This window comes from Castor canadensis, chromosome 17 (genome assembly GCF_047511655.1).
Source record: "Castor canadensis chromosome 17, mCasCan1.hap1v2, whole genome shotgun sequence".
Classification (NCBI taxonomy): Eukaryota; Metazoa; Chordata; class Mammalia; order Rodentia; family Castoridae; genus Castor; species Castor canadensis.
Genome location: NC_133402.1, coordinates 17,359,371 through 17,371,822, shown reverse-complemented (window position 1 = coordinate 17,371,822; position 12,452 = coordinate 17,359,371). Strand labels below are relative to the sequence as shown.

General features: G+C 50.0%; 1 protein-coding gene across 4 annotated transcripts; it reads right to left on the bottom strand.

Annotated features, from left to right (window-relative positions):
- Positions 1-412: 412 nt before the first annotated feature.
- Positions 413-10,621, bottom strand: Cd19 (CD19 molecule). Of its 4 annotated transcripts, none has more exons than XM_074059278.1 (15): positions 10,373-10,620; positions 9,878-10,147; positions 9,398-9,601; positions 8,988-9,266; positions 7,816-7,923; positions 7,491-7,539; positions 7,121-7,209; positions 6,641-6,754; positions 6,433-6,537; positions 6,277-6,345; positions 6,133-6,189; positions 5,998-6,054; positions 5,218-5,304; positions 5,002-5,115; positions 413-933 (listed from the first exon to the last, which is right to left on the bottom strand). In XM_074059278.1, the coding sequence occupies exons 1-14, from the start codon at positions 10,458-10,460 to the stop codon at positions 5,024-5,026; spliced, it is 1,668 nt and encodes a 555-aa protein (XP_073915379.1). In that variant the 5' UTR covers positions 10,461-10,620; the 3' UTR covers positions 413-933; positions 5,002-5,023. The 4 variants fall into 4 exon arrangements, with proteins under 4 accessions (XP_073915379.1, XP_073915381.1, XP_020013628.1 ...); XM_020158039.2 differs by lacking the exon at positions 413-933 and adding an exon at positions 4,661-4,851; XM_074059280.1 differs by lacking the exon at positions 5,218-5,304 and having other exon boundaries at positions 10,373-10,621.
- Positions 10,622-12,452: the final 1,831 nt, after the last annotated feature.

Genomic DNA, 12,452 nt, shown 5'->3' with positions numbered 1-12,452 from the left:
GGCATGAGCCACTGCACACCACAGATTTTTGGGTTTTAATTATATTCTCCAACACACCCATCCACAGTTCATGCAAATGGTGTCACACCAGACACTAGGTGTCTTCCAAACAACACAAACACACCCCTTCCACACTTCACAGCTCCCATTTTGCCTCCAATTGCATAACCCCGACAACTCACACATCCACACTATCCTTCACATCATAGGCAGAAGGCGCACACATGTCGCTCATGCATGGTATTCACTTGTACCTCACACATTCTACCAGAACACCACTTTTTTCTTTTTCTTTTTTTTTTTTTTTTTTTGCTGGCACTGGTGTTTGAACTCAGGGCCTCGCTGCTTGCTAGGAAGGCACTCTTGTGACTTGAGCCACTCTGCCAGCCCAACACTTTTTTCTTTTTCGTTCTTTTGTTGTTGTTGTTTTGAAACAGGGTCTCCCTATGTAACCCAAGTTGGCTTTGAACTCAAGATATTCCTGTCTCAGTCTCCCCCCAGTGCTGGGATTACAGACATGACCCACGATGCCAGGCACAGAATAGCATCTTGACCGTGCCCATATCCCATCTCAGACACCTCTGCAGCAGGGCCACAATGATATTTTGCACACATATGCCCCAACTCCATCGACCCAAACCTTAGCTCCTCCATGCTGACTCAGTACAGGTCAGGACTGAAGGCGCGCAAGTCACCAGCAGATGGTGCACTTTTCCTGGACTGTGGAGGGGACTCCAAGGACATCCCAATCCCCAGGAGATCTTTGTAGCCAGGATGGAGGCATAGAGACTGTCCCAAAATCCCAGATGGGAGAACAAAATACATCAATATCCTCCCCCCAATATGCTTCTTTGGCATATTTCAAGATGGCTGTGCAGAGAAATGCAGATACAGGAATAGCTCTGGGAAGTCCTCCTTCAATAGAGCAGACACCTGTCAAGGAAATCTACATTAGAAAACTAAACTACACAGAGGGTTTCTGTCAGGTCACCCACCTTCCTCAGAAACCCTGAACCCATTTCTTTCCTTAGCTCAGGATTTTATTTTATTTTTTGTACTGGGGTCTGAACTCAGGGCTTTATGATTGCTACGCAGGTGCTCTACCATTTGAGCCACTCAGCCAGCCCTTTTTGTGTTGGCTATTTTTTGACCTGCCCCAAACTCAAAGCATGGGACAGGAAGGTGGGAAACTCTAGAATGTGGCTCCTTGGGGGCAGATCACTGTATAATGACTCTGGTGCCATTATGCAGTAAATCTTTTTTTAAATTTTTTTTCTAGATAGGGTCTGGTGAACTATTGGCCCCAGCTGGCTTTGAACCACAATCCTCCTGATCTCTGTCTCCTGAATTGCCAGGATTATGGGTGTGAGCCACTGGCACCCAGCTGTGCAACAAATCTTTAATAAATGCCAAATAATGATAATAACTAATATTTGAGTGCTTACTATGCCATGGGCATGTGTCTTATGAGTCATTTACTCATTAAGGGGCTGGGTTTGTAGGTCAGCGACAGAGAGCTTCCCTGGTATTCACCATCCCAGCACTGCAAAAGAAAAAGAAAAAAAAGAGCTGGGCAAGAGGATCACGGTCCAGGCTGGCAGGGCATAAATGTGAGACTGTATTTAAAAAATAACTAAAGTGAAAAGGGCTAGGGTATGGCTCAAATGGTAGAGCACCTGCCTAGCAAGTGCAAGGCCTGAGTTCAAATCCCAGTGCTGAAAAAGACTCATTAAGGAAGAAGCTATTATTATCATTCTTATTTCACAGACCAGAAAACTTCTGCACAAAGACCTTGAGTCCTCCAGCTAGGAAGGGGTAAGATTCAAACCCAAAGAGTCTGCACTGGACTGGGGTCAGCATGGTGCCATTCCAGCCCTAGCTCCCCGGGGAACTCTTTTCTCCTGAGTCCCTAGGTCATTGCCATTCCCTGGCTGGTTACCAGGGGAACAGAGGAGACTGAGATATGACCTCAGGAAGGGAGGATGCTTTGATCCAGGCAGGAACTGAAGTGAAGAAAGCAGGCTGGGTGACAGATGACAGGTAGGAGGGGTTCTGGCATGTGAGTATGTGGATAATGGTTGTTGTCCGTCTGGCCAGACCCAGACGTTTTTGTTATTGTTATTTTGTTTTTGAACCACAGAGACTTGTATTCAAGTAGATGCTAAGGGTTTACACCTTAAACCCCAAACACATGTAGAAAATATAAGGAGTGTGCTTGGGAGTTTGCATTTGTTTTGGAGGCTTTTGTTTGTTTTTTCTTTTTTTTCAGTGCTAGGAAATTGAATCCAGAGCCTCACCCATGCTAGGCAAGCACATTACCACTGACCTATGCCCCAGCCAACTTAACACTTGAGCTCAAAAGCAAAACAGAATCTTCTTGGTGCCAGAAACAAAGAAGGAATCAAAGGGACTGGCAGAGTAGCTCAAGTGTTAAGAGTGCCTTCCTAGCATGTGCTAAGCCATGGGTTCAAACGCCAGCACCACCAAAAAAAAGGAATCAAAGCTACCATGTGGGAGAGTGGGGATTGGCATTTTAATACCCACCTGGGGGCAAAGGTCAAGCCCAAGGCCCAGGAATAGCAGAGCTAAAACTAGACTTTGTGCCCAAAGCCAGGAACCAAGAGAGACTTGCTTATCTCATGTGGGCACAGACGATGGAGTTAAAAAATCATTGCTCAGACCCCAGCATGCAACATGGAAGTGAGCCCTAACAGCCCATCCACAGAAAAAGCCATCTTGGACAATCAGGATCCTAAGGCTTCCACAAGAGTGGCCTGGATGCAACCCAAACCTCTTGTGTGAAACCTGCTCCGAGAAACTCATGAATAAAACTCAGAAACCTGTGTAGCCAGTAAGACTGCAACAGAAGCCAAAGCAAGCTGGCCCCAGGGGGAGGCAGTAAGGCCCAGGAACTCAAGGGACTCCCACTGGTAAAGTCAAAGAAACCTTCCATGGAGACCATGAAACCAGGGGAGAATTCACTCCATTAAAAAGATGAGAAGCCAGGCACTGGTGGCTCACGCCTGTAATCCTAGCTACTTGGGAGTTTCAGATCGAGAGAATTGCGATTCAAGGCCTGCCCAGGTAAATAGGTCACAGGATCCCATCTCCAAAACAACCAGAGCAAAATGGAGGAGAGGTGTGGCTCAAGTAGAAAAGTGCCTGCTTTGCAGGCATGAAGTCCTAAATTCAAACTCTGACTCCACCAAAAAGAACAAAAAAAAAAAGCAGCTCCCCAAACCCTGCCCTTTTGTTTTTATTTTTGAGACAGGATCTCAACATTTAGCCCAGGCTGGCCTTGAACTTGCCACCCTCCTACCTCACCCTTTTGGGTTTCTATGGAGGCTCCATTAGGTAGGTCTGATAGGTTGCATCACTGGCCATTGGTGATCAACTGAATCTTCAGCCCTTTTACCCTTCCTGGGGCAGAAAGTCCCAACCCTCTATTTCTGTCCTGTCTTTCCAGTGATGTGCCCCGTCCTGAGGCTACCTGGGGTTGCCAGCCATCACCAACTAACCAGCATACAAAAAGGAGTACTTCCAAGATTGTAGGGATTTTAAGAGTTGCACACCAGGAACAGTGAGGGCCAAATACATATTTCATGGGGCTGAGGGTGTAACTTGGTACAGCCTGTGCTTAGCATGTGTGAGACCCTGGGTTTGACTTCCAGGATGAAAAAATGATGGTAAGACAGAGTGGCATATGCCTAGTTACCCAGGATGCTGAGGCAGGAAGATCACTTCAGCCTGCGAGCTCAAGACCTGGCTGAAAGAGTCCACAAAAACCCCATCTCAATGAACCAAGCCTTGTATGCACATATGAATAATAAAACAATAAAAAAAAACCCATCTCAACCAGTAAAAGCTGGGTATGATGGTGCACACCTGTCATCCCAGCTACTCAGGAATGTGAATAAGAGGCTCGAGGTCCTGGTCAACCTAGGCATAAATGTGAGACCCTATTCGAAACATATCTGAAGCAAAAAGACCTGGTAGAGCACCGCCTAGCAAGTACAAGGCCTTGAGTTAGTTCAACTCCCAGGACCACCAAAAAATATGTATGCATATGTGTGCACATATTTTACAATATCATACATAAAATATACAGAAGATATACACAATGTACTTTGATAAATCCTGGCATATAATAAGCGCCTAGTGAGGTTATTGTGAGGATTATATGATTTAATTGATACCTGGTGCTCAACAAATAAATACTCCCAGGCTGGAGGAGTGCCTGACTAGCAAGTGTGAAGCCATGAGTTTGAGCCCCAGTACCACCAAAATAATAATAATAATAATAATAATAAGGCTACACAAACTTTAGTCCCATAAATATAAAAATAAAAAAACACTCCCTGATCCCAGGTGTGTTCTCACTAGACTGTAAGTTGCTGCCCTGTTTCTTCTTCCCGAGGCACCCAGATTATAACAATTGAATGAACCGTACTGAATCACTGCATGGCAGAGATGAGGCTGATGCAAGCACTAAGGTGGCGGCAGGAAGATTGGGGAAATGGTGAAAGCCCAGCAGGCCACAGGTGGGAGAAGCAGTGTTGTGTGTAGAATGCAGCACCCCCTCCTCTGGGGATTTGGGAGGGGACCTGAGCATCCCAACCTCACCCTTCCCACCCTTCCACAAAGGCACTGCTTTGTAGGATTGAAAGAGCTCATTGAGTTTATTTCTGGAAAGCAAAATGGGTGGGAAGGAAGTTTCAGGGCACACACATGTGCACACACACATACACACACACATACTCAAGCACTGTCGCTCCAGAGGTTGGCACCATCTGTTTGGGGACCCCAGATTTCTGAGTTAGGTGTGGATCTTGGGGCCTGAAGAAGCCCAAGCTATGTAGAAGAAATGGGAATGAGGAGGGGTCAGGGATCTGCTCCCAGACTCTATGAACCCCTACCTTCTCTCTCCCTGAAAGCCAGCACCCACTGCCATCCCTGAACTCCCTCCATCTCCCTCTTTCCTCGGGGTAGTTCCTAGCTTACCTGGTCACCCGGGGTGGGGGGGTCACCTGGTACTCCAGGCCCCCATGTGGTCCCCTCCTATCCAAGTTGGTTCTGGCTCGTCAGAATTGTCCATGTTCTCATAAGAGTCTGCGTCTAGGGAGGGCCAGGAAGGAGTAAAAAGTAAGTAGGGCTGGAAGGAGGCTGGGAGAGAAGTCAGCCCACAGGATAACCTGTGACAGCAGCAGAAGCACCCACCTTCCTCATGACTGGCACCAGACCGAAGTGAGCGGAGCTGGGGGGCTGCATACAGCATCCCTCTCATGTCCTCATAGGACTGGGACCCTGCGTGGGCAGGGGAGGGAGAATTGGAGACCTAGGAGCCTTGCTGGGAACTTGAAGAAGGGAAATGCCACCTAGCATAAGGAGGGAGTCTGGGAAGGTGGAGACTTGCCCACATTGTTTTAGAAGGAGTAGTTAGGTCAACTTCAGGTCTGGGGCCCTGCTTAGTTGAACAGTCAGGGTTACATGTGGTTAGATTATGGCCATGGTCAAAGAAAGGGTCAAGAACAGTATTGGGAGGGTGCAAAGTCACGGTGATGAGATAGTTGTAGAGACAGTTGGGGTTATGGATGACGTTTGCACTGGGACTGGGATGAGAGGTGGAGGTCAAAGTCTGGGTTGGAGTTCATTGGGGTCAATGTTGATGTTCAAGGTTAGGTATGGTATGAAGTCTGTGGATCAGGATTGGACATGGGATCAGTGTTGAGGTTATAGTTAGGAGTCAAATCTAAGATCAGCACTCAGGAGATGAGACAGGATGATCACAAGTTCAAAGCCAGCCTGGGCTACATAGTGAGACCCTGACTTAAAACCAAACCAAAACAAACCACCACCACCAACAACAAAACCCCCACTCATTTAAAGTCAGAGTTAGGCTTGGGTTTGGGGTCAGAGTCAGGTCAAGGTTGGGTCTGGTGTCATAGCTGAGGGTGGACCAAGCTGGGCACCCCTATGCTGGTCATCAGCATCTCTCACCAAGGGAGGTTGCTTCACGGCTGGGGTCCCAGGCAGACCCATGGGGGCTCAAGAAGTCTGGAAAGGAAGAGGGGAGTCACTATTCCTCCAGGCCTCTGACCCCCTCCCCAGGAATGTGACCATCCTCTCACACACCTACTGTCCTGGTGACTGGCTGGACCAGCTCTCCATCATCGTTCTCATAAGACTCAGCTGCGGTAAAAGAAAGAGAGCTCCAGAGATCATTCTGGCCTACTAGGACCCCACAGCCATGAGGACCCAAAAGGACCCCCAAATTACCGTTCGAGAAAGAGTCCTCATCCTCAGGACCCAACGGCCCGTCCTCAGGGTTCTCATAGCCACTGCCATCTGTCAGAGAAAGAAGGGTATCCAGCGAGGGTCCACCCACCCACAATTGGGAAGACGGAGCGACCAACCCTGGGAGGGCAGCCTTACCCTGGGAGAGCTGGTCCTGCCCAAGGTTGGAGTCGTTTTCATAGAACTCAGAGCCCTCTTCACTGTCCGGCTCCTCATAGGCTTCTCCTTCCTCTTCTTCCAGCCCTGGATTTGGGGACAAGGGTGGAGAACTGAGTCACGTCCTCCTCCAGCTGCAGTGCACTATTCCTGGCACACACACCCCATGAGGAACGACTCTCTCACTCACCTGCTTCAGTGGGGCTCCGGGGCTCGACCGCACTAACCTCCTGGACACTGCTGCGTGGGTTTCCATAGGACCGGGCAGCGCCCCCCAGGCCTGCCGCCCAACGCTGGGCTCGTCCTGGTAAGCACGTGGGAAGGGGATCATCAGAGACAGGGCGGGCAGGGAAGAGGATACTCTGGGTCTGTGTACCCGGTTCTGCACCATAGGGGCCAGATCAAAAGCTATGGCAGTGGTCTCAAGTTCTGCAGGGAGATTCTGCCCTGGACCTGGATTTAAGGCACTGAGCCTGGGGGCGGGGCTACGAGAGTCAGAGGCGGGGCTTGGCCCTGGGGGCGGAGCCACATCTGCGTTCTGGGGGAGGAATGCTGAGCTTAGCGCTCAGGGGATTGGAGGATGAGGACGATGGGCAGAGCTCTAACGCCAGGGCGGAGCTATAGTTTGGAGTGGGTGTGCCTGGGTCAGAGACCTCAAGGTGCCACTTACCAGTGCCAGAGGTGGACATGGGAAGGGATAGCACGTTCCCGTACTGATTTTGGGTCCCGTTTCCTGGGGGAGGCGTCACTTTGTAGAACCTGGCAGGAGAAGAGGAGGTGCACTATGAGGCTAGATCTGGAAGGGACTAGGGAACACACTCAGGATTGAGTCTTTGTCCAGGCTCTTAGAGTAAAAACGGGGTCACTGTGACTTGCTTTCTGTGCTGAGACGGCCTACAGAGGAGTCTGGGATCACTCACTTGGGCAGTATTTCAGCCGGTAGAGATGGGGCAGACACCCTCCCCGCCCCACCCCCTCCCCCGGCAGAAGAAATTCCAAGTGCAGAGTATCTAGTGAAAGAGAGGGAGGGGCTGCCTTACCTCCTGGTGGGATCTGTCATTCGCTTTCTTTTCCTCCTCAGGATCAGGGCTGGTGGGATTTAAAAGAGGTGATCAGAGGAGGTGCTGCCTAGCAAGGGAAGGGTTTGAGTGTGGTGGGGTGCTGGGGTGCTTGAGTCAATTGGGAAGAGGCAGTTCAAATTCCCAGGGGCTGGGGAGGTTTGAGAGACATTAGAGGAGTAGAGAGCAGGGTTGCAGAACTTGTGGGGAAGGGATGAGAGGAGAGAAAAATGGCTGGCCATTGTGAGCTTATCTTGAGGAAGATGGTGTAGGGTTTGGGAAAACCCACTGGGGGGACGTGACTCACCTTGTCTAAGATAAAGAAAAGCTATCAGGGAACTCAGGCAGAAGATGAGATAAGCCAAAGTCACAACTGGGACTATCCAGCCACGAGACCTCAGCAGCCAGCGCAATGCTATTAAGGGAAAAAGGAATGAGACAAGGGTCCCAGGCTGCATCTTACTTCCCAACCTCAAGAACTCAAGGGACCATACATCTAAGGACAAAAGCAAAATACAGGCACAAAGTCCCAAGCTATGAGGAAGACTCTCCTCCCTCCCTCTAAGAAACCATGTCCCAGGAGGACAAGGACTGTGCCACAGAGCCTGGCATAGTCATGGAGCAGGATCTATTGGGCAAATCATGTACAAAGGATGGATTAAAGGGAGCTTACTGATGCAGTTAAGGGCTGGAGGAGTGACTCACTTGGTAGAGCGCCTGCCTAGCAAATGCAAAGCCCTCAGTTCAAATCCCAGTACCGCCAAAAAAAAAAAAAGAAGAAGAAGAAGACTGCAGCAGTTAAGAACAATCACAGTCAAGGTGAAAGGCACTGGTGAGTTTGAAAGGTTAAATCTGGGATCCTGTCCATTGCTAAGGTCATTGGAGTAGAAATTGAGGTTGAGTTTGAGGACTGGAATGGAAGCTTGTACTAAGGACACAGAATGGGGAGGACATTGTGACTTACTGATGGGTAGGGTGCGGAAAAGGAAGGATGTGCAGGCTCCTAGGTTGAACAAGTGGCAAATGGTGGCATTTTCACTTATGCAGGGCCACTCAGAAGACTAATACTCTGGAAAGATGTTAAGTTTGATTTTTTTACATCGTGAGGCTGTGGTGTCCATGGGACACCAAAGGCCATTCCAAGAGATGGCTGCAATTGGGGTGTATGGAGCCTAGAGTGGAGTCACCAAGGCATGGTGACCCATGGGCATATAGGAGGTCAAATGAGAAGAGCGTGCAGAGGAGTGAGAAGATCCAGGGCTCTAACAGAAAAGCAGGGAAGGAAGACTCCATGAACATGGAAAGGAGCGACTGCCAATGGCAGGAAAGGACATGGAACAATTGGTTCTCAGAAGCAAGGAGAAAAGAGCTGGAGTTGATGTTGTGTTCAGTGTAACAATTGGGGGTTGGGATGAGGCTGATCCTAGCCAGTTCTTCCAGTGCCCTACACAGATGCCCCATGATGGGGAGGAACCCCACCTGGCTGGGCAGTGACCTTCAGGTGTATCTCGACGGTCATGTTTTCACGGTGACAATAATAGGTACCGGTATCTTTACCCGTAGCCTGGGGCAGTAACAGATGATACCTCAGGATCCACATCTCTCTTCCTGGGGGATCTTCCCCCAGGTTTAGGCTTAGCAATGGGATGGTAGGCTTCTTGGGGTGCACATGGGTCCAGGAGACAGAGCTCCTGGCTACAGAAGCAGGGGGCACCCCACAGGACATCCAGAGTGTGGAGCCAGAGGTCACAGTGAGGTCTAGAGCAGAGAGAGACAGGGAAGGGTAACTGTAATCCTAGGGATCTTCTCCCCCCAAGACCCTCCAGATTTTCATCACCATCTCTACCCTTGAACCCCACTTCCTGGCATCTCCCCAGCCATTCTCTTACCTTGGTTGAAGCTCTGGTTCAGTCTTTCCCTCTGTGGGGTACACACAGGCTCTGCTCCCCAGGTCTTGGGGTGGCCTTTGTCCCACACATATAGCCAGGACCTGTTGGGGTGACCAGAAGAGAGTCTGGGACTCTCTGAGGATCTGTTCTCCAGGCCACAGCCTAGGTCCCCAAAGTCTGAAGCATTCCACCGGAACAGCTCTCCTAGGAAGAGAACCCAAACAGACATAGAAGAGAGAGAGAGATACAGAGACCCAGAAAGTCAGAGACAAAGAGAAACAGAGACAGAGAGACAGGGACTCCGACAGTACGGGGAGACAGAGAGACACCAGGAGTTGAGTCAGGAAGTCCCAGGAGCCTGCTGCCTGGAACCAGGTCCTTGGCCTCTCCAGCCCCTCCCTCCAGCCCCACTTTGGCTGCAGGCCATGGCAGGCCCCCTCTTCTCATCCAGTCCCCCACCCCTGCCCAGCTCAGCCTCACCGCTGCCCTCCACGCTCACTGTCCAGCCAGGCTGCTGGGCATCCTGAGAAGGGGGCCCAGGCTGGCACAGATAGAAGCCTCCGTTCTGGTCCGAGACATTGAAGATGAGTAGCAGGGTGCCCATGGGCCCCAACCGGATGCCCAGGCCCGGTACCCCCAAGCTCAACTCTAAGAAGGGTGCTGACTGGTTCCCCCGATACCAGGTCAGGTTCTTAGAGGCAGTAGTATCTGGGGAAACCTGAAGGCAGGGCAACACAGCATCATCTCCCTCTGTAGAGAGAAAGAGAGAGAGAAAGAGAGAGGAGCCACAGTCCCCTTTTCTCCTCAGAAAACAAAGCTGGGCATACATAAGCCCCAGAGTTCTTCCAACTCCTCCCGGAACTTTCCAAGTAAGAAAATGGAGGCTCAGAGAGAGTAAGTTACTCAGCCGAGGACACCCCACCACAACCCAGGCTTCCAGCCCCAACTCCTTTCCCCTTTGCCCTCTGGACATACCTTCCACTGCCACCAGCACTGGTTTCTGGGACCTGACCCCCATGGGGGTCAGGAAGAGGACGAAGGAGAAGAGGAGAGGAGGTGGCATGGTGGCCAGGCTCCCCGGGGCACCCAGCTTCACCGCGCAGGGGATGCTGGGGCAGGCAGGGGCCTGGTGGGCAGTGAAGCATGGGTGTCTGTGGAGGCGGCAGGCAGTCCCCCAGCCAGGAAGGTAGTGGTCACACCCCAGGCCCCCTTCTTCACTCGCCCCTCCAGAGCCACAAAACTTGCCTCCTCCCCGCTATACAGGTTTATTTTCACACCCGTACTTAGTCCCATGTGAAATGGTCTCATTTGTGGGTCTGTTCGTTCTTCCTATTTCTCTATTGGGCGATCCTGTTCATCACAGTGACCTAGAACAGGGCTTGGTGCTGGCACCTGCAAGTAGTTCTTGAATGAGTGGATTCTGCTTTAGGGCCTCCCTCTTTCTCTCCTCTCTTCCCTCTGCTCAGCCCCAGGCTCTGAGCCCATTTCCCTTCCATAATCATTTCTTGGGCCTCATTCCATTTCCATACAACCACTCCATCAGCACACTTTGGGGGGTGGCAGACCTGGGTTTGAATCTTTCACTCTATCATTTGGCTAAATTCCTTTATCACTAAAACCTCAGATTCTTTCTCTATCATCCAGGGATAATGTTGGTACTATAAAAAATATTGGAGGATCATGAGTTCAAGGCCAGTCAGGATTACACAATGAGTTATAGGCCAGACTGGGCTACAGAGAAAAGAGCAAGACCCTTTTAGTATATGCAATTATATGTAATCTGGAGGTGTGAGTGCTTGCTTTGCAAATGAGAAGCCCTGAGTTCAAACCCTAGCCCCATCAAAAAAAAAAAAAATACACACACACACACACACACACACACACACAGCATTTTTAACCTTCAGTTAATGAGAGACAGCATCAATTAATGACTTAGTGCTCAAACCAGACTGCCTGAGTTCAAAACCACGGGCAAGCTACCTTACCTATTGACTGGGGATGATAGAGAACCCACCCCACAGATTGTTCTGGGTCTAGGGGGTGGAGTGGGCAGTTTGAGGAGACAGGAGTTGCTGTCCCTCTTTTCTGGTGTTCCTTAGAAAGGATTGATGATGGCTATCCCCTTCTTGCTCAGTTCTTCCTCCAGGAAGCCCCCACTTCAGTTATAGAATAAACTCATAAAGAAATGGGGAAATTGAGGCCCAGGGAGGGCAGGGCATGACCTAAGGTCACACATTGAGCTGGTGGCACAGTGAGCATTAGAACCGGGAGTACATGTGTACGTGCCTTTCACTGCTGAAGGCACTCAGGGAAAGGGGACAGTGACCCAAGGGACCTGCTTTGCTTTCTCAGTTGATTCCCAGGCCTGTCTCACTGAGTTGTGGCTTCCTGTTTGCCCTGGGTGAAGCCCAGGGGACTCTACAGGTGGCAGGGCCCTTACTTCCCTTTGACAGGGTTGAAAGGGCTGGGAGGAGGAAGAGCCGGGTGAGGAAAAAGCATTTGTAGTCGACTAATTTAATCCCCATATGCTGTTTACCAGTTCCCTGCATTAGCTCCCCAGCTCCCTTGTCTAGCTGTTACCAGAGCTTGGCCGTCCCCTTCTCTTTTATTTATTTATTTACTGGTGGTACTGGGATTGCTCTACCACTTAAGCCAGCCCTTTTTGCTTGCTGTTTTTTAGAAAAGATCTCTTCCAGAGATTCTTCTACCTCTGCCTCCTCATATCTGGGATTACAGATACATACCACCACACCTGGCTTGCTTTTGAGATAGGATCTCACTAAATTTCAGCCCTGTTAGCCTCAAACCTTATCCTCCTATCTCTGCCTCCCAAGTGGGTGTGATTTATAGGCATGTGCTATCATGCACAGCAGCAATCCCCTTCTTAAAACACAGCCATGAGTTTTCATCTAAAATAAAACTCCAAACCATGGTGGGAGCAATGTTACATTTTCCATTCATCACTCCACTACTGTGGTCTTTTCTTTCCTTTTTTCTTTCTTTATTTTTTTGGCAGTAATAGGGCTTGAACTACACTTCGAGCCACTCCACCAGC